Here is a 27,557-nt window from a genome sequence, read left to right as displayed (position 1 = left end):
TTTTTGTATTCCTTAACCTAACACTTTTATAGTTTAAAAACGTTTTCAAACAGTAACTGATAAATACTCCAAATTTCAAAAAAATAATTTCTAACAGTAATCTTTTAATATTTTCTGTTTTCACCGTAATTAATATCAGATTTTTTTCGTATTTATAGTCTATTAATAATAACTCTATCAACAACAAATTAATAAGTGAAATATCTCTTTTTAATTAAGTAATAACTACTGTTTTTTGTTTTTTATATTTAATCCATTTTTTAAATTTATCCCAAATAAATACTATTTTGTTACATTGATAACTTTTTAAGAACACGAACTTAATACGCTCTGATTAATTCTAAAGTTCTTTTTGCCAAATTTTTATAATACGAGTACAACTTTTCAGCTCTTCTTAAACTGAATTTAAATACACCAAATTGCCCTTTTCATTAACTAATAATTATCTTAACAATATAATTAAAAATTCTTAGAGTATACCGTGTTGCTTAGTTATAATAAATTTAAAAAATATTTAATCTATTATTCCTATTTTGATTCTTCTTTCTAATCTGTTTCCAAGTTTTAATTGTAAAGCTTCTCAAATTCTATAGTTTCTTTTATTCCTGTTTCAATCGGTTTCATTGGCCTTGAAGTTTGGGTAATACTCGTGTTTTGTCTGAATTTCTTATTTCCAAGCACCCTATTTTCGCTTAATTGCTTATAAGCCTACTCTTTTCAGCTTTATTTGGCATTTTAAGCAAACTAATTTTCATGAAAGGAAAATAATTTGTTTATTGTTTCTGTATCGCAGTGGTCCTTGCAAATATTGTGCTGAGGTGAATTTTTGTAAACTTGGCACAAGCTTTGCTCTGGATTTTGGTGGTCGGGCTTGGTCTGCAGGGGGACAGAGCACGCGCGATCATACAACAGCGAAATTTTCCTAAACTATAAATGAGAGCCTGTGTAGGTGGATCGTATTGGAAGTAGGAGTGTTGGAGAAGTCTGACTCTTGCATTGTGAAATAGTAGTAGTCCTTATCAAATTTATCTCTTGTTGCGATAATCAATCACTTTCAATTCTTCACTCAGAAATAAAAACGTTTTCAACATTCTCTCTATTTTAATCACAAAGACTGTCAGTTATTATACTTTGACGTTTAAGAAGAATTGCAATCTCTTTCCCTTTTCTAGAATTTAATAAAAAATAAATAAATAAGAATCAATCAATTTAAAGTTTTCTTTTCTATTTTGCTGCACGTAAACATGATGGTTTTGTTTTTCTCTTTCGCATGTCTAGAGACTAATTTTTGCTAGAATACTATTACTACAGCTAATAAATAAATTGTTGTTAATTTGATAACACTTTTTCGTAATTATGATATATTTTCGTAGTCCAGTATTATTATAATTTATTTATTATTATTATTTTTTTGCTTCTACTAATATATATCTTTCTATTGTTACTGTTTCCCTATCTTACTGGTTATTTTGTTTCGTGAGTCATCATCGCAGTTAACTATGACACTCAAAATAATAAGAACTTCAAGTGATCAACCAGGAATCATGTATGAAGGGTTTCGTTTTAGTAGACCTGTTAAGCAGAAGACAGGTGTTATAGTGTGGCGGTGTAAGTTACTAATAAGCTTTGTTCATCCACTATCAAAACAGACTCGCTCAAGTCGACTGTTGTCGGAGAACCGAGTGCTCATAATCATAAAACAAAGTCGGCGGGACAAAAACCATCAGAGCAAAATGAAGCAGAGGAGGCTGATTGTGATGCAGCGGGTGATTCATCATTTGGTGGGTCACCGCAAAAAACACCTGATGATGAGACGCCATCCCTAACAAGCTTGCTCTCTCCCTATGTTAAACTCACGCTCGATCCACCTAAATATAAATCCATATCCGAAGAAAATAATTATCTTAGACAGAGAGTAGCTGAATTGGAGTTCATGAAAAATGCACTAACAGATAGAGCAGTTGTCTTGGAACACAAATTGATTGATTTAGAAACTGAATCACCTGCACATACATCGGAAGCGGTTTCATCCCTAAGGGAGATGAGACATGACAGTCTGTCGATGTAATTGAGCATGCAAGGGATCTCGATTCGAGATTGAAAGCTTGTGAAATGGATAAAGAGAGCGAGATTGAACACTATAAATCGTTGATGGATGAGTTGAAAAGGCAAATGAGGGAGGAAAGGAAGAGAGAAAATCAAACTTTTGAGCAGAGATTAAGCGAGATGAGGACTACAATTGAGGTTTTAGAAGCCGATAACAGTTGTCTTCGAGCTAAATATAAGACAATCCAGTTAAATTACGAAGAATTGAACAATTTTTACTCGCCAGGTCAAACAATTGCAAATGAATCTCTGAGCGGCGGAATTGTGCATACGGAAAACTCATTCAGTATTTTAAATCAGTTGGAAGAACCTAGTGAACCAGCCATAAATAAGATAGCGAAAAAGATTGAGGAGAAAAATCATGCTGCAAGAAAAATTGCAAACAAAAAGAGAGTAAATTATAAGAAAAGAGTCCTAGTAATGTCAGACAGTCATGGAAGAGATATAGGATGGAATTTGAATGATGAAGTGAAATGTGAAGGCTATGAGGCAACTGTCCTTTCTAGACCTGGATGCTCCTTTAATACGGTAATTCATGATATTGACGATTTTACTAAGGATTTCACAAAGGACGACACTGTGATTATTTTAGCAGGGACAAACGATGTAGTTGACAGAGTGGATCAACCCACTAACCTGAATTTTGACTCAATAAAGAGAATAGCTGAGAATACAAATGTGGCTATATCAACGATTCCGTTAAGGTATGACAGACCTCTAATGAATGTAAATGTGAGTAGATTAAACACATGGATGTTTGAGGAGTTTAAGTTAATGAGTGATAATAAAATTGGCATGATTGATCTGAATGAGCTAGACATCACAGATTACTCTCGCCATGGCTTGCATTTCAACAAGCACAAGGGCAAACCCAAACTCATTCAACTCATAAAAAAATATTTAATAGGCAACCAGAAAAGCACTGAGACATTTATTGTAAAGGAATCCGAATTTTCAACAAGGAGCTGTTCCAGTATTCCAATTTTAAATGATATTTCTGGAAATTATTTTTTGATACTCTGGACCTTTAACTGAATCAAACATTACAGGAGTATGCACTATCATACATCAGAACATTCAATATATGAGTAATAAAGTGGACAGAATAAATGTATTTCTTAAGAGCTGAAAAGCCAGATGTAGTAGTTTATACTGAACATGGTCTCAAAGAATTTGAAATAACGCAATTAAGCTTTGAAGGCTATAGCATAAGTGCAAGTTATTGTAGATCTTTACACAGGAGTGGCGGCGTTTGTATCTTGGTAAAGAAAAACATTAAAGTTCAGAAACTCTCATTCTTGAATCAATTCTCCACTGAAATTAATTTAGAAATCACTGCTGTAGAAATAGGAAAAGGAAAAGGGAAAATTGCTGTTGCTGGAGTATATAGATCGCCCAGTGGAGATTGGAATGATTTCCATGACAAAATGGACACAATTTTGCAAATCCTAACACCAACGTTTAATAGGATAGTAATTGCAGGTGATTTTAATGTTGATCTCCATGTGAAAAATCCTTTAAGTGATGCTTTCAGAGACCTTTTTGCTGAAAACGACCTGATAATAAAAGTTAGTGAATTTACCAGAATCACAAGAGACTCTCAGACTATAATAGATAATATTATAACAAATATAGAGGATAGTTTTGTTGCAGTAAAAAATTCTGAATTATCTGACCACCCTTTTCAATCTATTAAAATGTGGGGCGATCATTTTGTATCTCCGGATAAGAGAGTTATCTCAAAAAAATTCGAGAGATGTAAGTGATTGTAACTTGGTTTGTCTAAATATGCATTTATCAAAACAAAAGTGGCAGGAAGTTTATAATGGAAATGATCTCAACAAAAAGTGTTCAAATTTTGTACAAACTCTGAAATACCTTTATAATGTCTGTTGTCCAATTAAAAAAGTTATAATAAGTGGAGGAAATATCAAGAATAAATGGATTAATGATGAGCTCTTGCAGTTGCGAGATAATGTACGAGCTGCCTCTAGACACTTCACACAAAGTAGAGACCGTGCACACCAACAAGAGTATATTAGATTGAAGAAGTTTTATGCAAATGAAATTGGAAAGGCTAAGCGTAAATTTACAGCAGATTCTTTACGGGAGTCCAACAATTTGAATCTTTCTGTCTGGAGGGTGATAAATGAAGAGAGGGGTGTGTTGAAACGGAGGAATGAGAACTGTTATATAGACGAAGTTGTAACAGAAGAGGGAACGGTTTTAAGAGGAGGCTTTGAGGTTTCCAACTATTTTAATACATTTTTTCAGGAGGCTGGCATAAAGAATAATGTCTCTGTACAATTAAATGACAACATTTTTTCTGACTCCTATGATGACAGAACAAGTATTGTGAATAAATTCATAGCTGCTCCTTTTACTAGAGAGGAGATGGATAAGATATTAAATAGTCTAAAAGGTAAAAAGTCAACTGGTCTGGATGGGATATCTACTATGGTGTTGAAGTCTTGTAAAGAATATTTATTAGATCCACTCACCCATTTGGTAAATGAATCTTTGAAGTACGGTGTACTCCCTGATAAATTAAAAGAGTCAAAAGTAGTACCCATTCACAAAGGCGGTGAGGGAAACGTTGCAAATAATTTCAGACCTATTACTCTTGGGAATTCTATTGGTAAGGTTTTTGAGAAGTGTATGATGTTTCGCTTTGTTGAACATCTTGCTGAAAATCAAATTCTGGCCAAGGAGCAGCATGGGTTTCAGAAAGAAAGATCCACAAAGACGGAAATTGTATCCTTTTTGAGGATATAATTGATATGATGGATAAGGGTGAGAAAGCTGTTGGAATTTTTCTGGATCTAAGCAAAGCTTTCGATTGCGTTGACCATTCAATTTTGTTAAGGAAGCTGGAGTTGGTGGGTGTGAGAGATGTTGAACTGGAATGGTTCAGGTCCTATCTCCTGGATAGGTCTCAGTGTGTGGAAATAACAAGGGAAGTGAAAGAGAAGATAATTCATTACTTATCGGATAGAGTATCAGTGAAGGCTGGTGTACCACAGGGCTCTATACTTGGCCCTTTGTTGTTTTTGCTATATGTAAATGATGTGCCAAAAGTTATATCCCAGGATAGAGTTTTAATGTATGCCGATGACACATCATACATTTGCAGCTCTCAGGATGCAAGTGTGTTAGAAATAGAATCTTTCTTGAACATTAATGCCATAGCCCAGTACCGCTCTCAACTCAAATTAGGAATTAATGAATCAAAATCCCATTTTTTACTATTTAAACATAGAAATAATTCCAGGATAGATCAACTTATTAATGTACAGATAAATGAAAAAATGTTAACCAGCCTCATTTCGTGAAATTCCTAGGGGTTGCTCTGGATCAGCATCTCTCTTGGGATTTCTATACTGATCAGCTCTGTGGGAGGATTGCATCTGGAGTCTTTGCACTCCGACGAATAAGAAGATTGAATGATACCAAACTCACAATGGTAGTCTACCACTCACTCATAATGTCACACATCCGCTATGCCATTATTGTGTGGGGTGGGTCGTGCCAGAATTTGGAGAGGGTGTTCAAGCTCCAAAAAAAAGCTGTTAGAGCGATCAAAGGTATTATGCCTTTAGAGTCCTGTAGGAACCACTTTAAAGAATTAGGCATACTAACCGTTCCATCTATTTATATCTATGAGGTGATTATGCATGTTAGAAGACAGACAATGACTAGAAATGCTGATTCGCATGGATACAATACTAGAAATAGAGGAGACTATGCTTCACTGTAAGACAGAACAGCTCTTTTTGAGAAAAAACCTACATATATGGGACTTAAATTTATTAGAAAGCTTCCTACTCACTTGAAAAATTGTGAAGATGTCAATGTTTTTGAGAAGGATTTAAAAAGTTTTTTGATGCTTGAAGTATTCTATACCACAGAAGAGTTTGTGTGTAGAGAGGGTTCCTTTGTGTGATTTTTTTGTAATACTGTATGTATTATAAATTTTTGACAACTCCTATACTCTGATTAGAGTCTCTGGGAAGCTTTAAAAACAAACAAACAAACAAACAAATCTATTCACAGCTCACCTTTTCTGTATGACTTGAAATGTAGGCAATCTTTACTGGACGAATCCGCAACAGAATGCAATCGAGGTGAGTCGACTTAACGGCAGCCACAGGTTTGTGGTCCTGTCGACGGGTTTGAGCTCGCCTCACTGCCTCAGTCTGGATCCCGTCCATGGTCTCATGTTCTGGATTGATGGAGGTCAGTTTCCACGCATCTCACGCACAGCGCTCGACGGGTCGAACCGCGCTCTTCTCTTGAACGCCACCAATCTAGGGGTCAACGATATTGCTCTCGATGTATTGGTAAGTTTGCTCTGTTCTCCAACCTACAGGTGCGCGCAAAGTGAAGCGGGAAAAGGTCTCCATGTAATGGAGTTCGCCACAAAGCATTTTGTAGAGGGAAGCCGCACTGCTTTTACACGCGGCGTTTTTTCTCATTTAAAGAAATGTTTGTACTGTATTATCATTCATTCCCTCATCATCACCTAGACTTAAAATACACGTGGAGAGTTGCCTCTGAAAATACATGAATGAATAGAGTTTTATAGCTGGTGATTGAAGCACCACTCGAAACATAAAGTCGGTTGTCTTCACGTGAGGCCTCTTTTCAAGCTCTAAAAAAGAAAGCCGCAGGTGAAAGCAGCGCAGCTTTCCTCCTTTAAATGCCTGATGGAGAACTCAATTATATGGTGACCGCTTTCCTCTTCACTATGCGCACACCTTTTGTTATCATTTGCTACACTGTAGGATAGAGAAATGTTATTTTAGTTATCACTTCGTTATTTTTAATCATTGTACTATAACAAAATCCAATTGAGGAGTCGCCATCAATATCACTCTCAATCTGTCGGTCATTTTGCTCTCTTATCAAACCTTAGTTATCATTTGTTCATGTTACTAAGGGCCGGTTTCCGAGCTCGGGATCTACAAGTTCTGGACTTAAATAATTTAATTATTATATTAATAAATATTATAATTATTTAATAATTATTTTAGTCCAGGACTAAAATTAGCGCTCGGGTCTAAATCGACTTTCTGAGTCACGATTCTATCTTCTAAACTCCGGGGTCTATTAAGGGCCGGTTTCCGAGCTCGGGATTTAGCTTAGTCCTAGACTTTAAACAGCTGGAGTCAGAAAATTGGTTTTCCAAAACGGGGCGTAGTCGCAGCTTTTATAACAGTAGTTGTAGTTTTTATTTTCTCATTTCTATAAATTGGAAACGTTTTTCCTTGACGAAATTAGACATTACTAAGTAATTCAACATAGCTGAAACTTTACACTATTTTCTTTTTATTTTATTCTGTGTTCAATTTTCTAGTTTTTCGAAATTTAATTCAAACGTGACTATGACAATGACTGCGACTACGCCCCGTTTTGGAAAACCAATTTTCTGACTCCAGCTGTTTAAAGTCTAGGACTTAGCTAAATCCCGAGCTCGGAAACCAGCCCTAAGTTATAGCATAGAGAAAAGATAGCATGCTTTCTTTTCTGTATGTTTATATCGTAGACCAGGTTATAGAATTGTAATGGGGTATTTAAATTTGGAATATATTGGGGTTATATTATGTATGGTATTGTGATGGTATTATAAGGTTGTGAGAACAACCCTAGACATTATGGTAACAATTTATAATAGGGGAATCGCTTGGCTTGCGAGAGGTTAAATTGATCTAACTCTATAACTCATGAGAAAGGAACTATATTTTAAAATAATAAACAAAACAGTTATATTTTGGAGAACTAAGTAATCGATTTAATCAAATTGTAACTCAAAATGAAACTGGAAACTTAAATAAAAATAATATTGAGAAAACTTTTTAAACAAACAATAGAATAATTACAGGATTTGCCTTCAATAAAAAAGATGAATAATATATAATAATAAAATTGATAATATTAGCTCACTGAACTCACTGAACCAGGAAAATGGTGTCTCGGAAAAGAAGGGTAGAGCCGGGCCCGATTATCTGCAGTAGATAGCTCCAGGTCCCGTCCTCGTAACCGACTGACTAGAGCCTCTCATTTTTTTCATAATTTTACTTGTCATGAATTTTCACCGTCGTCAACAATTTATCTATTCATTGTGAAAATTCATGACAAATAATAAAAATTATGTAGTTCTATTACATCCCCGGGTCCCCCTAAACTTCGACCCGAAGTTATCGAAAAAACGGCATCTCTCTAAGTTAATTTTTACACATTTCAATAATATTTCAAAAATTAAAGTCAAAATTACCGCAAGCTAAAATTATTATTATTATTCACAATATTATTCTAATTGGATATTTATATGTAACATAACTTTCAATGAATACCTTAAATCTATGTGAGTGCCAATTCATAAGCTAAATGCAAGTGATATAAATTACATTATAGTGAACTAATTCATAAAAATCAAACTTAGCCTAACACATCAATCAACTTCAAATCAACAATTCAATACATTCATATCTGAATAAGAATTGAATGGAAAAAATTTCAATTATATTGATGAATAAAATTAAACCTACAAAATCTACGAAAGTAATAAAATTGAATCATAATGCAAAAATTAAACATCAAGTCCGAATAGTATTCGAGTAAGCAAAATAATATTGTGGACCTTGAAAATAAGAATAATAATAATAATTGAAATAGTTTATCTTCTAATCTGGGAAAATATTTGAATCGATAGCATAAAAGAGTAAATGGATACAATAATAGTGAATAAGTAATTATTATTTGCATAGTTTCCTATATCCTAACCCATTATTTTAATGATTTCATTACATACTACTTTACTAAAACACAATATATTCTTAAAGCTCCTGTGGGTAGTCCACAATTGGAGTACGTTTCGGGACTCTCAGTTGATTTGCTTTCTTCTTAATATAATTTTGAAGACATAAATACAAGAATATAACAGTTATCAGTGTTTGCCAGACAATAATAATATAAATGATCAGTTTATTGTTCACCCCTAACAAATCAAAGTTATTTGGCATTTCAACATGATGGAAAATGTCTTCTGAGAATGAGTTGTGCTCTTCAAATTTTGAAAAATTCAAGTGCCAATTTTCATTTAAGATTTCCGAAAGGTTTAAGTACTGAGGCAGAGTCTCATGTTTAAAAATTGGGATGCTCAATTTAGATAAATTTGTCCACATGTGAGGAATTAAGTTATTAATAGCTGGAGAAGGATGGGAACGGGAGTCGCAAGGATAAAGAGTGCTTATCAGTACGTCGCCGTTGTCGTCTTGAAGTTCGCAGTTGCAAGGGATGTGGAGTGATAGGGTTCCTGGACTGTTGCTTGGGACCTCAGTTGTTGAGTTTTTACAGCGAATTGTCGTCTTTTTGCCGGTGTTGTGGAATAGGAAGGTGTCTTCTCGTAGGCGAGTGATTAGGGTTTGATTGTCAGTTGCTTTACAATCAAATTTGCAGACTTCTCGTAGCTCCGATACGTCTGCTTCTGATGTTAGAAGGTGGAGACAAGTGGCTTGGGTGGCGGAGTTCGACATCTTTTTCCTCGGAATCAAGCAGAGGCCTTTCTGCTTGAACTGGCAATCGTCTTCTTCGTCATCTGACAGGATTTGCAGTTTATTTTCTTCTCTAAGTATCAGGTGATGTTGGGAGGTCAAACGGCAGGTATGACCATTCCAATGAAGCGGGATAGATTGCAGGTGGAATAATGAAATAGTTGAATTTTTCTTCTTTATTGGTATTTTGAGGGTAACCAATAGTTCGTTGTCGGATTTTCTGCAGGATGTTAGTTTCAAGTTTCGAATTTTATCGTTGTCTTTTGTTGATATGGTGAAGTTTCTCTTGTTTATTTTCTTTTCGAGTTCTTGAAGTCGATTGTTTAGGTCTTCTTTTGAAATGACGTGATGAGAAAGTTGTTGATTGTAGCATCTCATGTCGATTTCATTGTAGTTGTTAGATAGAGTCATCATATACATGAAAATAGTAGTCCTCAGTTGTGTTTTCAGTACATCGGTTGTAGTATTCCCTTTCTGAAACTTATTCTGTTGGGTGAATGATTCTTGCCAAAGAATAAGGTCATGCTTCATGTTGTTCAATACTTTCTTCACGTTCTCTGCCATGCCGTTCATCTTGCGTGTGTTGTCTATCAATTCGACATGTTCAGCGTGAACGAAGTCTTGAAGATTACTGAGATGAGAAGTGATGTCGGTTTCGGTTTTCACGTATGCGCCCAATTCTTCGTCGGTAGCTACTCCGCAACACCAGTTTAGGACCGCCCCGATCGTATCGATAGAGCGTTCGCGGCGTGGTAGTCGATTTTCGCTCTCAGCTGGAGTGTTGTCGTCATCGCTGCCAATGTAAATGCCGTCTTGTAGTTGTAGAAGTTGCAGCTCCGTTCGATGAATCTGATCAAATACTGCACACTCCGATGAGGAAGGGAAAGGACATGAGTCAATTTTTAAAGGAGTACTCAGAAGGTTCCTCATAACAAATAAAGGATTTGACCTAGGAATACTGAATGTTATTGGAACTGTGGACTCGTAAAATACTACATTGTGAATTTCTTTAAATAGAGCTCCGTGAAAAAGAGAAATTTCTTGAGACAATACCGTACAACATATTTCTACAAATGCTAAGGAACAAAGTATTATGGTATTCATTTTAAAAATATTATATCAGTTAGTACTCTATATTAATCTATCAATGAACAGTTCGTATAAGATATCAATTTTATAAACAATAATTACTAGTAAAATCCCCAAAAACCCTACAAATAGATTATGTAAATGGTCAAATTAATAGCTATTTCTTATATTCCAATCGTAATCACTTACTGGAATTGATTATTTCATTAACATCAATACAGATAATATTGTTATTAAAATATACGTTTTCACATAAATAATCTTATAAATAAATAAATTATTATATCAAGAATCATCCGTTTCTGAAAAAGAGAAACATTTTATTACATACGAGTCAAGAAAATAATATTCAAGCATAAATCGTATTTGATGATTTTCAAATAGCATTCATTCATAAACAAAAACGTGAGAACAATTCACATCTTTTAATAATGAATCATCGTTAGAATGTCTAGTAAAATTGTCTATCAGAGCTCAATTATATTTCATTGTTTCATCGAAGTAGAAATCCAATTAATTAATTGATTGATTGAAAACTGCATACTATTGTGATTTGAGAATCATCTCGATATCTAGTCGTGAGAAAATGGATTTGATCGCTTCACAAGTCAATACTGATCTCGCAAACAAAATTCTCTAAAAATTCAGTTGTAAGCATGATATTGTTTTTCAATGATTTGGAAAATAAATAAATTACATGAATGTTTCATCTCGATTTCTTCTCATCAATTGTCTTTTAAATTAATGAAAGGCAAAGATTTAGGATGAGCGAGGTATAATTGCTAGCATAAAGAAAAGTGCTGGAATAAAGAATACAGTTAGACAATAGAACAATAAACACTTAATTGATGGGATCTCGTATGAAATATTTTTTCAATTTATCTACATGAAAAGCTACATTTTTATAAGTACCTCGTAGCGGAAAAAATATCTCATAGACTTCATCTGTTACTTTCTTTACTACTTCATATGGGCCTGAATATTTTTTGACTAATTTCCTAGACTGTCCTTGTCTTACATCAGGATCGTGGACCATAACTAAATCTCCTGGTTCAAAAATGCAATCTGTTCTATTCCTATCGTAATAGTATTTCTGTTTTTCTTGTGCATCTGATAAGATTGATGGTATCTGTTCTCGCACTTCTTTAAGATTTGCTAATCTCGCGTCTAAATGATAAGTGACGTCGTCATTTTCGGGAAAGATTTTCAAATCTAAAGGAGTAGTGGCTTCAAAACCGTGCAATAAGAAAAAAGGTGTATATTTCAAAGAGCATTGTTTCGAAGTATTGTATGCGAATAAAACTTTCGGCAGCATTTGTACCCACAATTTCCTATTATCGGCTACGTAAGCTGTTAGCATCTCTTGAATTGTCCGGTTGGCTCTTTCGGCCAGACCTTGACTTTGGTGGTGACTTGATGATCCTAATATGTGTTTGATTCCAAGCTCAACCATAAGGTCATCGACTTTTTTATTTACAAAATGTGTACCTCTATCGGATCGAACTTCTTTTGGAACGCCAAATCGGTATATTAATTTCCATAAGCATTTAGTGGTATTATTTGCGTCGGCGTGTTTACAAGGTTCAGCTAAAATATATCGGGTCGTTAAGTCAACAATCGTTAGAATGTATGAATAGCCCATTGAGCTCTCTAACGGACCGATGTAGTCCATCATGATACTTGAGAAAGGCTTACTATCACACTTGATGGGTGATAAGAAACCTTGAGGCTTCGTAGTAGGGGTTTTTCTCTCTTGGCAATTTTTACATGATCTTACATAATTCGCAATGTTTTCATACATATTTTCCCAATAATATTTCGATGATATTTTCTCATGGGTTTTATAAATGCCGGTATGTCCACCTGTTAAGGAATCATCATGGAATGTTTCAAGGATTTTATTGATAAGAGATCGGGGTACGAGAAGTTTCAATTGATTGGTATGCCCATCAAATTTCTTCAGATAGACAATGTCTTTTTCGATCGTGTATTTTCTCGCCTTTCTAATCGTAGCTGTATCACTATGATTAGGGTTTCGTATTGCATCATATATTTTTCTTATACTCTCATCATTTTTCTGTAAAGTCTTTATGTCTATTTCTTCTATTTCGAATATATTGTAGTTTTCGTCCTTTGTGAGATCAGTTATATCCTTCTCTAGTGGATATCTACTCAGGGCATCAGGTACGTGCATTTGGGCTCCTGGTTTATATTTCAAATCGAACGTGAACTCCGTTAATTTCATAAGTAACTTACTGACTCGAATACTGGGGTTTTTCCAAGTTTTATAGTATTGTAAACTAGCATGATCTGTGTAGATTGTAAACAATCGGCCAATTAAGTATTGTCTGAAATAATTTACACAATACACTATTGATAGAAGTTCAATCTCTCCTACTGCCCAATTTTCTTCATGTTTTGTCAGTTTTCTGGAAACAAAAGCTACTGGATGTAATTTTCCATTGTCATCAGGCTGCGAGATAATGCCCCCTATTCCAACTCGAGAAGCATCTGTGTGTACCACTACCTCCTTATCATTATTAAAATGATGAAGTACGGGTTGTGATAAAAGTTTGCTTTTTATTTCCGAGAATGCGTTCTGCTGATCTTCTTCCCAAGTGATTGGTTTATTCTCGTTATTTTTAGATATCAGATTTGTTAAGGGTCTTGCAATTATAGCGTAGTTTTGAATGAATTTTCGGTAAAATCCACTAAGACCAAGAAATGCTCTGACATCTTTGACAGTTTTGGGTATAGGGTATTTTTCGATAGCTTCCAAGGTTTCGGAAGCGGGTTGTATCCCTTCCTTTGAGACAGTGTGTCCAAGTACTTTAATTTTTCGGTAGAAGAAGTGACATTTAGATGTATTCAATTTTAGTCCTACGTCTTGCAATCTTTTCAAGGTTTTCTCGAGCTGTTGATATTGCTTATCAAATGATTCTCCATAGCTAATGATATCGTCCAAGTAAATCAAAACTCCTCTATACAAATAATCATTGAATACTTGGTTGATTGCTCGTTGGAAAGCATTTGGAGATGTTCTAAGACCAAAAGGTAGTCTTTTGAACGTGTACAGCCCTTTATGAGTTGCAAATGCTACATATTTTCGACAATCTTCGTGTAATGGCTGTTGGAAAAATGCTTGTCTGATATCTAGGGTGGAAAAGTAATCCGAATTGTCAAGAGAATCAAAAATTGTTTGAAGAAGGGGAAGGGGATATCTATCCGGTAATATTTTCTCGTTCAACATTTTATAGTCTACAACCAATCTGAATCCACCGTCTTTTTTAGTAACTAAAAATGCGGGAGAAGCATAATGACTCTGGGTTTCACAAACTATTCCTGCTTTTATCAATAACTCTACTTGTCTGTCTATTTCTGTTCTTTGAGCGATAGGTAATCTGTACGGTGACTTAGCAATGGGTGTGTAATCTGTAAGTTTGAACTTGTATTCGGGTAATTTCGCTTCCTCGAAATCAATTTCGTTTGTTGAAAATAGGTGTTTGTATTTATTGATGAGTCTTTTCGCTTTGGAATTTTGCTCTGGTGTAAGATCTTTATTAATATCTATTTCACAACCCCCTCCATCGAATAGAACAGAGTCTACTAATGAAACAGATTCGTCGTAATTACAAACTTCTCCTTCAATTTCACCAATAATAGTTTCATGCAACAATCTTATATCTTGCCTTCCTAGATTCAAAATTCTAATTTCACTCATGTTTGTTTCAAAATCATCCTCATTCCAAAGCACATGCAATTTTTTATTATGTAATAACGATTCATTTGGAGTAAAATGGGATACTTTGAGCAATTTTTGTGTTAGATTGACTTTGACATTCACGTCTTTTTGAGCGGGGATTATTGTTTCAAGAGCACATTTGACGAAATTTACGGGATTGGGTATGCAGACTTCTTTTGTAATATTTGTTTCAGAATCGTTGTGTAATCTATTTAATGTACAAATCCACTCTTTATCCATGTCTAATTCGACTATTTTACCATTATCGGTCATTGAAATGATGTTATTCTCATAATCTAATTTCATTTTATATTTTGAGAAGAAGGAATTTCCAACAATAATATCAGCCTGTAAGTCTTCAGAAATTACTAAATTTACTTCGAATTTCCTGTCATGTATTTGAATTTCACTCGAGATCATTCCTGTGATCGGCATTAATGAACCATTAGCTACCGATAAAGCAATACTACTATTTTTCAAATGTTTTAGATCATCGCTACTTAAAAGATTTTTTTGAACTATGTTTACGTTCGTACCGGTGTCAATGGTAATTGATACATCTTTTCCTTTGAATTTTCCATTAATAGTAAGTACTGGGACTTGAATTCTTCTCTCTTTAGTCAATGATCCATTCATTCCAAGTTCGTGCTGAGCATGCATTTCGGAAGACAATAGCTGTTTGAAGTTGGTTTCACTTTCTATTTCGTTAGAGCAATTAATTTCACTTTCATTTGAGTATAACTGATTATTATTGGCATTGAGAAAAAACTGCCTGACAAATTCTATCGCTTTGGATTGTTCATCTTTCATTGATACAGAAGATATTATATTACATGTGATTTCTTCTTTATCAATTGAATTTGGAGAATAATTATCAAATGGAAATTCAGCGCTTTGTTTTTCAAATCCGGATCCCAAGTTCATATCCGATTCGTCTAGGCTCGGGATCCTGTATTCGAGTTTTTTGATAAGAAAAAACAATCGTCTTTCCAGTGATTATTCCTCTTACAGTATGTACAGAATCTAGTCCTATTAGGGTTGATTGGTGTCCTGTAATTGACTGATGTTGATTGTGTGTAATTATTGTTTGTATAAGGTTGTCTTTGGAAATTGTTCTGATTTGTTTCGTGTGGGAAGACGTTTCCGCTCCTATTTCCAAACTGTCTATTAGGATTAGGATTATGTGATTGTGTGTTTCTGTCGCGATCATTGTAATTATTATTGTTTGAATAAGGTTGTCTTTGGAAGTTGTTCTGATTTGTTTCGTGTGGGGAAAAGTTTCCGCTCCTATTTCCAAACTGTCTATTAGGATTGGGATTTTGTGATTGACCTACATTTCTACTCAAATTTTTCACCACAATACTCAGATCGTTCAATTTCTTCTCTAAAGTATCTACTACATTTATTTTTTGGACAGGCTGTTCGATTGAAGCATTATGCATTCCTAACTTTTTGTCTAGAAGGAAGCGAGATCTTTCATATTTGGCGAGATTTTTCTCTAAATCTTCAACTGATGCATTGTCCATGAAAGCAACATGTTGCAATGCTCCTACGTCTAAGCCTCTCAAAACATATCCTACTATTCTTTTCTCTGACATTTGAGGCTCAAGAATGTGACAAAGTTTTATTATATCTGCTGTGTATTCTGTGTATGTTTCTGTTGGTAATTTGTTTCTGTTTTCGAGTTTTTGTCTGGTTGTCTCTTCATGAACAGGGTCTACAAGTTTACTTTTTAAGTGGCCTACTGCATCAAGAAATGTCGCGTTTTCATTTTTATCCGAAAATATGTCGAAAATTGCCAATGCTGTTTTCTTGAGGTAGAGGGGTAAATACAAGATTTTATCATCCTCATCCCACTTATTTATTTTTGCTGCCCTATTGAAGGTTTTCAACCACTCGTTGAAGTCTTCACTCTTTGTACCCCCATAGCTTTCGGGTTTCGCAAAGGGTCTTTTATCATTCCCTGCCATATTATTTTCTGGAATTAGGATATTTGCTAAGTTATCGGGAGCTACTGTGTCGTAGATGTGTTCTTGATTTCTGCCTAGCTTGCCTACTATTCGCTCGTAATCGGCTAACATAGGGAAGATAATACGATCGCGTTGAGACAGGGACCCTAACTTAAGTAATCGACTTAGAGCATCTCTAGCTCCTGAATCGTGGTCCACATAAATACAAACTTTTTTTGCCAAGTCAACAGCGAATCTCAAGTATTCAATATTAACAGATTGAGGGATGTGAATACCTAACTGTTTGCCTAGCTCTAATAATTCTGATTTATCCAGAGATTTTACTTTTAAATCAATAGGTAAACGTAATAATGAAACCTCGAATTCACTAGGTGATTGTTCAGAGTCACTAGAACTAGAGCTACTCATCTCAATATAACAATAATAACAATTATCATATTTACCCTGTACGTTGAGAGAATAGAGGACATAATTATACGAGATCAAACACAGAATATAATAATTATGATAATGACCTGAAATGAAAATGTCAATAGATAATTTGAAGGCTAATCTTGTCAATTAATAAACTCTTTCTCATGAGAACGACGCCCAACACCATGTAATGGGGTATTTAAATTGGAATATATTGGGGTTATATTATGTATGGTATTGTGATGGTATTATAAGGTTGTGAGAACAACCCTAGACATTATGGTAACAATTTATAATAGGGGAATCGCTTGGCTTGCGAGAGGTTAAATTGATCTAACTCTATAACTCATGAGAAAGGAACTATATTTTAAAATAATAAACAAAACAGTTATATTTTGGAGAACTAAGTAATCGATTTAATCAAATTGTAACTCAAAATGAAACTGGAAACTTAAATAAAAATAATATTGAGTAAACTTTTTAAACAAACAATAGAATAATTACAGGATTTGCCTTCAATAAAAAAGATGAATAATATATAATAATAAAATTGATAATATTAGCTCACTGAACTCACTGAACCAGGAAAATGGTGTCTCGGAAAAGAAGGGTAGAGCCGGGCCCGATTATCTGCAGTAGATAGCTCCAGGTCCCGTCCTCGTAACCGACTGACTAGAGCCTCTCATTTTTTTCATAATTTTACTTGTCATGAATTTTCACCGTCGTCAACAATTTATCTATTCATTGTGAAAATTCATGACAAATAATATAAATTATGTAGTTCTATTACAGAATAGACACACCCCATACTGAAAGTCGATGAAGCCAACATCTACTGCCATATCGCCACATCGTGACGTCAGCATCGTATAGAAAACTTTTCTGTAGAGTTTGTTTACATTGTTTTCCATATCAGATTGTGTCTATTTCAGATGGAAGTTAATTATTAAAGAACTAAAATTTTATAATTAAGAACTTATAATTATATATTAAGAATTAAAATTATATAATTATTTTTACAGAACTTGCTGCTGGTGATCTATTTTAAACTTGTAGTTTTATTTTGTAGGATTGCTTGTCTTGAATTTTTTGGCAAATGAATTGAACAAAAAACCTTAGTATGAATATAACCTTGAAGCATGTATATTTTGTACAGCATATAAGATGTCTGTTAATAGTTTGAACAGATAATTAGTAGTTTTTGTTTTCAAAATTGTATGATAATAAACTATTAGTAACTGTCTATTTTTGTTCTCTTAGCACATTCTTAAAATATCACAGTTCTAGGTCTCAACATAGAAAGATAAGATCTATCTAATTTACAAACTCTACAGAGAAGTTTTCTATACGATGTTGACGTCACGATGGGGCGATATGGCAGTAGATGTTGGCTTCATCGACTTTCAGAATTAATATACAATGGAGCGTGTCTATTCTATAACTGGTCCAAGGATTATTATGTATTTTAGTTATAACTTCCTTATTTATCATTATATTATAACGAAATCCATTTGGAATTCCTGAAACTTGCAATATATTGGCCAGTTTGCTCTCTCCTCCAACCTTATTCATCAACATTATTATTTGTTATAATTTTCATTATCTACTTTTTATCCTACATACTAGTTGATTCAGTTTTGACTAGTCTCTCCGATTCTCTTCTCCAAACTTAATTAACGTATATTTACATTCATTAATTATTTGAAGATAAAAGAAGTTTTCTTTTTGTTATTTTTTCTTTTTCATTTTTACTTGGAATTTACAAAAACAAGCCTAACCCAACCATGCAACAAATTAATAAGAGATTTCAGGAATAATGTTAATTTTTCAATTTTTCCTCCTAATACGTACTTCATCAAGGATGGTCTGCACCACACTATCCATCAACTATTATTTTTACCATTAAAATATTTTTCGAAACAACGGAAATTTAATCTACCATTATTGGTAAATTCTTGCAATTTTATGAATGTCCTATGAAAACGGCTATTAATGTTACCGGTGGTTTCTGTGCACATTATACTAGCTGAAGATAATTAAAAAAATTCACATAAATTAGGATCCAAAAATTCTTTGTTGACAATTTATCTAGGGTGAGCGATTTCATAAAAAATTTAGTGAAATGAACCGTTGATGAAATCCTAAGAAGGTGAATTTGGAGATTAATTAAATTACTTTTTATGTTTTCTACTATGAAGAATTGAATAAAATGAGCGTTATAACCGTATATCTATTAATTTATGTGATATTTCACTTGAAACATGTATAAAGTGACTTCACTTTGCTCACCATGTATACATTGATAAATTATTTCCCTGAAGTCAATTCTTCTCCTGTTTGTATAAATTTGGTTGCGTTCGTTCACCATGCAGGGTCAAAAACTCTACTGGACCGACTCCTACACACAAAGTATTGAGTGGATGAACTACGATGGCTCCATGAGAGAGGTTCTCTTACATGGTAGTCCTCTTGAAAATCCTTTCTCATTGGCCTTCCATGATGATAAACTGTACTGGATTGATATGTGAGTATCTAAGTATTTTAAAAGTTTGGTATTTTAGTATAGTGCAAGTTAGTAGTTTTTTTGAAAATTTTCTCATATTTTTGTATTCTAGTATGTTGAAGAGTTTGAAGAATGTGAACAGAAAAGTAAAATGGAATCAAGTAAATAAGCGAAAAATAGAGCTATAGACAGCTATAGACATTTTCTCCATGAAGGAAACTATTTTTCAATTCATCAATAAAAATCATAGACCAACCATAATAGAATCAATTTAAAATAATTTCAAGGTAAATGAAGAAAAACATATGCATGACTTGACCGAAACATTTAAATTGACAATTGAAGAGGTTAATGGTGGGATGAATGGGCAACACTTTGACTCATCTCTGCATTTCAGATAGGGAAATAATTCAATAGGATGAATTCGATAAATTAAGCATAAACTTCATGGACATGAATTTGGAGTCCTTGTATTTGGCTATCATAAACTGAATGGTAAGTCATCCTTAGGATCAGATAGGATCAGACCACAGAATGTAATAAACAATAAACAATATATTATACTTGAGACTAATACTGTTACATTTGATTAACAGAATTGCTGAAACTGGAATTTATTGTCTTTGATTTTTTTGTGATTTATCAACTTTCAAGATTTATCAACTAGATTAAATTTTCCTACATTGATATTTATAAGACACATTTTTGATCATTTATCTCTGATTTGATGTCTGTATTGTATTTTGCAGAGTGTATATGAGAGGGAGCATCCTATCAGCTCCAAGCAGGAACGTATCCAACTTCACTGTGCTCATAAATGGCCTTGGTGAATCGCTCAAAGATCTGGCCGTATATTCTAAAAAGCATAGGCAGGGTACCAACCCTTGCGCTGTCGATAACGGTGGATGTGAAGAATTATGTCTCTTCAATGGCACTTATCCTGTGTGTATGTGCTCACATGGACTTGTTGCCGAAGATGGAAAGACATGTAAAGGTTAGTCGTGTGACATTCAATTTCATAATGTGAGTTTCATAATGAAATAAAAACACAATATGTTGTACTTTGTACTTGAATATATAATTTGTATTTATTGATACAAAATCCAAGTTGAATTAAAATTATAGTTTGAGTTTGATTGTTTTGATAAAAAAAATGCAACACATCTAATGACAGTTTTCAGTTTATTTAAAAAATTTATTGGTAAAAGAAAATGAGAATTCTATAGCAATTTACAAAATTATAAGAAAAATACTTCATTCTATAGCAAATTCTAATTGATGATAGAGAAACATTATGACTGGTTAGTTAAATATTCAATATTTCATTGTCTAGAACTCGCCCAAACCTTAGATGTCAGAATTAAAAGGAGTCGAAATGGACAAAAAATCCTCGTTTTTAATCAATAGAAAAGAGATTTATCAAGTTCAAGTGAGTTTTAGACAATCAAGTGATTGTACATGTTATGTCCAGAATCATGTATTCTATGATAGAATTAAGTAGGTATCCTAGTTGAGAAATAGTACCTAGTATCTAAATCCCAGGTAAACCTAAAGCTAGTACTTAAAGTGCCTAGTACATAGATATCTAGTATCCTAGATTTAATATCCTTGAAATATGTTTCAAGTTGTGAAATCAAGCTCTTATAATGTTTTTCTTATATCAATAACAGTAGATGTTACAAACTTCTAACTGGTTTTATTGAATTTCTCAACAAATTTTAATATTGTAAATAATCATTTTAGTTCCCTCCTTTAGCCTGCACAAATTAAAAGAAAGAAGTTCATCTCCATAACAAAAGTTTTTGTGGGCCTATGTGTCTTTTGTTGGCACTGTTTATACATCTTGACTTATGAAATAGTCTTATAATTATTCTAGCAGCTCCATGTAGGTATAATATTCAATCAATGTAGGTAGAAGAAAGAGATCGTGGTTGTTTTATAACTAAAAAGCAGATTGCATTGTATTTCAATCATACAGTTCATATTTTTACAGAATATTCGAGTTTTCTAATGTACAGCAGAGTTGTAAGGATCGATTCAGTTCATATGGATACAGGAGCCAATACTATGAACTCTCCATTCCCAAGCATTCAATCCAAGGAATTGATGAAAAATGCCATTGGACTCACTTTTGACTATAAGAGACAGACGCTCTACTATTCAGATATACAGAGAAGTGCTATCAATGCGGTCAATTTTAACGGATCCAACCATCGCATTGTCATAGATCGTGAGTAATTACCTCAAATATATATATTTTTTATTGGCCATAAGTTGAAAAAATATTTTAATTTGAAAAAGCCTTGATTAAACTATTTTTAAGCAGAAAACTGTTTACAGTGGGAGAAAATATTTTGATTTAAGGCAATTTTATTTGAGGAGATTGGGAATAAATTCCAGGAATGGTATTATCTTGTCTTTGTGCTCATTACAATAGTTCTATTATCACTATCTATAGGGTTTTTTATTTCGTTTCCTATTTTAGAAATTGAAAACAAACAGTGTGTCAGATATTTTGAGATGCCATTTTGCATGTAATATGATGATGTTAAAATGGTTGCGTGGTGGTGGGGATCCGAGGAGTCCATTTTTCCATTAATCTGGCACACAAATTGGGCTGAATTTTATTGATGGCTTGAGTAATGTTGATTTTTTGGGCATTGTTGGTCCACGGCTTAATGTCATAGACCTGTAAATAAGCATAGCACTTCAAGAAAAAATTTAGTGGAGTCAAATTACTCGATCTTTGGGGCCAGTCGATGTCGTCTGCAAGAAGTTACCATGTATGAAAATCTCACATACAGAATGTCAATACGGTAATTTATTGTTTTGGCACATTGAACCGTCTTGCTAAGATCGCATATTGACCTCATCTATATAATAATAATGAGGCTAATGCCCACATAAGCTCTTAGGCTTGTGCGTGGGTAATGAGTGAGAGGGATGATGAGAGATGTCGACTACTTATTAGGTAGTTGGGACCGACGACTTATCGTCTCCTCCGAAAGACGATGTAGCCGTATCTATGTGATTATGCTGTGGTCAAAAACTCTTTCCCCCCGGTCGAGATTCGAACTCGGGCTATTTTGATTATTAGACCGGCGCGATATCACTTACTCCAACGAGCCACCCATCGTCGAGTTTAGGTGAGATGTCGATAATCATTCGCCTTTCGATGTCAGAGAGGCGGAAATCTTTTGCTTGATGACTGTCGCTGATTCTCCTGCACATTTCCATGTACATTGAGATGTACATTTCCATGGGATCTTGTGATTCATCTTTGTACGGGTGTTTTTGAACCTTTGCCAAAACAGTTTCCTCAAATTTGATCATCACCTCATTGCGATCAGTTCTCTTGGTAGGACGATTATTGCGACCATAAAATGGTCGAAGCTTTTGAAACATTGCTTGCATAGAAGAAATATTTTTGATAGAATAATTTCATCATTTATACTTGTTATTGGATGCTATAACTTCTTATGTTAATTTCAATATTGATCTTCTAAAAGAAAACAGTAGAGATAAGAATACGTTTTTGAACATTACGACGTCGAATTTATATAAATTCGTTTTTGACAAGCCTACTAGAATATCCTCGTTTTCAGCCACTTGTATTGATAATATAATCACGAATTACAATGTGGAAAAAATTCATGGAAATATAATTGACCCTGGTCTCTCAGACCATCTGGTTTTAAGTGTGACTCTAGAGAACGGGTTTGCTGTGGAACGTCCTGTATATAAGTCGGGCAGATGTATAGATAATAAGTCACTCAATTCATTCTACGAACTATTAAATACGGTAAATTGGTCACCCTGTTTCAGTAATAATGGTGGTGAAAATGCCTTTAATGCTTTCCATTCTTTATTTTATAATTGTTTTACTGAATGTTTCCCGCCCAAGAAGTTTAAAGCTACAGTGAAACACTTCAACAAAAACTGGTTGACTAATGGAATTAGAATTTCATGTTCTAGAAAAAGAGAACTGTGCATAGAGGCTAGAACTAATAGGGACCCTACATTTTTGAATTTTTTTGTCACCTTTCAATTTCAATTTATTAAAAACACACAAAACAAGACAAAACAAAATTACAAAGATTTACGAAACAAATAAAATGTTACAAATATAAAAAACCATGGGCTTAGTGTTTGGGTGTGTTGGAGAAGAGAAAAAAAAGAGAGGAAGATACCTAGCCAACTATGGTTTCCCATGTAATAGGCAGGCAAAAAAGAGAAGTAATGAGGAAAAAAGGAAGGGAGAAATGGGGGGAAGGAAGAAAATAGAGGAATAGGTACTCAAAATAAAGGTAAGCGAGTCCACTGAAAAATGAAAAAACTAATGAAAAAAAAATGCTGGAGCAGAAATCTCGAGTCATATATCTAAATGGAAGAAGAAATTACTGTATGTCCAGTTTTTTATATCCAGTTTAATTTTTCCGCTGATCTTATTGTCCATGAGAAAGTGATTTGGAATGAGGTTTATTATTTTAGTAACTATGTAAATTAATTGCCTCCTTATACATTCAATATTAGTGTTATAGGCTACATATTTGTTAGCAGTGGCCCTTAGATTATAATAATTAAGAGTAGAGTTTATTGTGAGAGGAAAATCGGATCTATATTTTATTAAGAACTCAATTACGGTTTTTATGTATAATTGACGTATAGTCATGACCTCAAAATCACTAAAAACCATATCCGTTAGATAGAGCCTGGGTTTGCTTAATATAGTTTTAATTATCAGTTTTTGTGCTACAAATAATTCAGCAATATGACAGTTGAAACAGCCTCCCCAAACAACTATGCCATACTGCAGAATTGACTTGACTAGAGCATGATACATCATTTTCAGGTGGTTCTTATTAAGAATTCTGTTAACTTGGTGAAATTTAAAAGATAAATATCTAATTTCTCTACATATGTATTTAATATGAACATCCCATTTAAGGTTTTCATCAATTATAATTCCCAAATACTTAGTATTATTGACTTTTTTAATGGTGGGACAATCACAATTACCCAAGTTTAAATTGCACTGAGAATGTAGTCTCAAATCTTGATTCTCGTTAGGCTGCCCTACTCTATTTGCAGAGAAAGTTATGTAATTAGTTTTTTCAATATTTAAACTTAAGGTATTCTTATCTAACCACTTCTTAATTAAAAGCATATTATTTTCAGCTATAGTATGAACTTCATTCCATGAATTACCGTGAAAAATAGCTGCAGTATCATCTGCAAAGGATATCACAGTTGAGTTTAGAAGTCTTAAATTTAAAAAGTCATTTACATAGAGTATGAAAAGGATGGGAGAAAGTACAGTACCTTGAGGAAGACCATAAGAAGTTAAGTTAGTTATACTAGATTGATCATTTATGGTTAGGGACTGGGTTCTATTACTCAGATAGCTTTTGAACAATTTAAGCGAGACTCCTCTGAAACCATAGGACTCCAGTTTATTGAACAAAGTATTATGAGGTATTGTATCAAAAGCTTTGCGTATATCCAGGAAGACCGCAATAGTTTTCTTATTTGAGTTTATTATATCAGATAAAGTATTGATGAACTTTATTAGAGCGTCAGATGTACTTTTACCATTTTGGAAACCGAATTGGTTCTTGTTGATTATTTTGTTAAGATTCAAGAAAGAAACAACTCTTGACTTTATTAGTTTCTCCATTATTTTAGCAAGGTTGCTGATAAGACTAATCGGTCTATAATTACAGGGATTAGTCGGGTCACCTTGTTTGAATAGAGGTTTTATTTTGGCGGATTTGAGGTGCTCGGGAAAATATCCCTCCTCAAAGCATCTATTAAAAATGAAAGCGAGAGGTTGAGATATAAAATTGGCTATTTTCTTCAGCGTAATATTACCTAGACCATCAATACCAGGACTGCAGTTGTTCTTTAGATTTTTAATAGTTGCCTCAACTTCAACTGGGCACGTTGGTCTCATAAAAAACGTGTTATCGATCTGTATTGCAGGAAATCGATCACCAGTATTATCAGGGATATTGATAGTTTGAGCTTGTAATTTACCCACATTTGTGAAATAATTGTTGAGGGAGTGAGCGTCAAGTTCAGTACTCTTTTCCTTGATACTGGCCTCACCTATAACTTCGTTTATGCACTCCCACAACTTCATGATGTTGTTATTACAATTTTCAATTTTCCCTTTATAGTAGACTTCCTTTGCATGATTTATGATCTTATTCAAACCATTACGATAAGCCTTATATTCATTCTTCAAGATATTGTTATTAGGATCTCTTCTGAGTCTAGAATGCATTTTGTCCCGCTTGATTATTGATCTTATGATGCCTTCAGATATCCAGGGCTTCAGGGGACGAAGTCTGTTTGGTATCACTTTTACCTTCTTGCATTGATTGATGAGACTGGTCAAACGATCGACAAATTTATCCATAATAGTGTCAATGCTTCCATTCACGGTATGGATTTCTCCCCAATCTTCATTCCTTATGCGTTCCAATAGTACATGATAGTTGGTTCTAGTTAATGTGTTTATCAATACGTTTCTATTATCCTTATTGATAGGAACCTTCACCAAGTTCAGTACAACCGCGTAGTGGTCAGTTATGGTTGTCCTAAATATAACTCCTTTAATGGACATAGAATGGTTGCCTGAATTTTTATAAAAAATGTGGTCAATGCAAGAATTTGTTGTGGTTGTTACTCTGGTATCACCAGTTATGTAAGACTTATAGCCATTACTATTGAAAATATGCAGATAATCTTGAACAGGAACACTAGTTGAATGTGTATTCATATTCATGTCTCCCGCCACACATACATTTATTCCATTAGGAATTTTACTGATTTCATTACTCAGACTATTAAGAAAATTATCAATATTTTGATTACTTGGTGATCTATAAACCCCAATCACCTTCACAATAAAATCATCAATTCTTAAGTCAGCACTAACTACATTGGCATCAGTGATATCGAGTGAAACTTCATTGAATCTTATGCAATCTTTTATGTACATGCATAATCCATCACATTTATTCTGTTTAGTGTACTTATTTATTGCCGTATATCCAGGAATGTTGAAAATGAACGGCATATCTGCAGTCAACCAGGTCTCAGTTAATATTATAATGTGAATATCAGTTTTCAATTCATTGAGGCAGCAAATAAACTGATCGAAATTAGCATTCAAACTACGTATATTCATAGACATAATATTGAAACACTCAGTATCTTTATTTCTGTCCTCGTGAAAGTGATAGTTCAAATAATCGTCGATTACATCTGTTTCATTTTCTGTTTCTAAAATATTAAGAACTTCTTCAGTGTCACTCATAACTTATATCATCAGGTCCACTTCTCTCTTCCTTGTTCCATTTAACAAGCCCCCCACTATCTATGAATTTAAGTTTCTTAATTAGTTTGTCCACAGCATCATCTACAAGACTGGTTGTTAAATACCTGAAAGTTTCAGTGTGTCTAGACAAGGCAACAATCGCATGGGGCATGCTGTTATAGATTTCATTCTCCTTGTACTTAATTCTGATTAGAATAACATTTTTATGAGTTAGCCCTTGTGCTTCGTGGATTGTGTGAAGTGCAACATCCTCTCTCCACTTTATAGTATCATCCACCATAAGTTTTTCCTCTTGGGTGAATGTTAATATCAAAGTGTCGGGTTGTATCAGATGGTATTCCCCATTTCTGTAAGTAGGCAGAATTGAGATAGCTCTTTCATTAAGCGTCGTAATATTTTCATAGACAGTGGAAAGGACAAAACAAACATCGATAGGACATCTACGAGTTACCGTTTGTTTTTTAAAAGGTTCGCAGAATTCTGAAATTTTATGCCATCTTGTGGCATAATTACTTCTCTCAATGTAGGGTATTTGGTTTGCGTCACCAACTACAATTATTTCTGAGGCCTTACTCAAGTAAGCAATAAAACCGATGTAACCCGCATTCATAAGTAGAGCTTCATCAATAAAAACTCTATTGTATGTTTTATTATGATTATGATTTATTATATATGAGCCAACTGTCCTGTAATCAAGCTTAAGACGATTACAATGTTTTCGACCATACCTTTCAATGACAGTTTCACGGATTGCTTTAATACCTGCCCGTGTTTGAGTGAGTACTAGATCCTTGCCAGGCTCATGATGCGAGACTATAAAGTAAGATTTACCACA

General features: G+C 33.9%; 2 protein-coding genes across 2 annotated transcripts in view; one reads left to right on the top strand and one right to left on the bottom strand.

The window, feature by feature from the left end:
• LOC111054785 (low-density lipoprotein receptor-related protein 1) overlaps positions 1–27,557 on the top strand; it is a gene marked incomplete in the record, with an annotated part of 225,889 nt that overhangs the window by 32,969 nt on the left and 165,363 nt on the right. The window contains 4 exon segments of the mRNA XM_039442030.1: positions 6,190–6,446; positions 19,247–19,398; positions 20,127–20,371; positions 21,371–21,607. Coding sequence (XP_039297964.1) covers positions 6,190–6,446; positions 19,247–19,398; positions 20,127–20,371; positions 21,371–21,607 — 891 coding nt within the window.
• LOC120354422 lies at positions 7,670–17,094 on the bottom strand. Its single transcript, XM_039441556.1, has 2 exons — positions 15,918–17,094; positions 7,670–9,713 (listed from the first exon to the last, which is right to left on the bottom strand). The coding sequence occupies exons 1-2, from the start codon at positions 16,866–16,868 to the stop codon at positions 8,943–8,945; spliced, it is 1,722 nt and encodes a 573-aa protein (XP_039297490.1). The 5' UTR covers positions 16,869–17,094; the 3' UTR covers positions 7,670–8,942.

Source organism: Nilaparvata lugens, chromosome X, assembly GCF_014356525.2.
Source record: "Nilaparvata lugens isolate BPH chromosome X, ASM1435652v1, whole genome shotgun sequence".
Lineage (NCBI taxonomy): Eukaryota > Metazoa > Arthropoda > Insecta > Hemiptera > Delphacidae > Nilaparvata > Nilaparvata lugens.
The sequence above is the reverse complement of the archived record's forward strand: the minus strand, read 5'-3'. Positions and strand labels throughout refer to the sequence as shown.

What these genes read in the sequence shown, in the direction of transcription:
- LOC120354422 (XM_039441556.1), bottom strand. Translation starts at nt 16,868, where the DNA reads ATGAGTAGCTCTAGTTCTAGTGACTCTGAACAATCACCTAGTGAATTC. An exon ending in TAGGAATGCATAATGCTTCA is followed by an intron (nt 9,714 to 15,917) that starts ATCGAACAGCCT and finishes AATAAACTGCAA; the next exon opens with ATCCTGTCAGATGACGAAGA.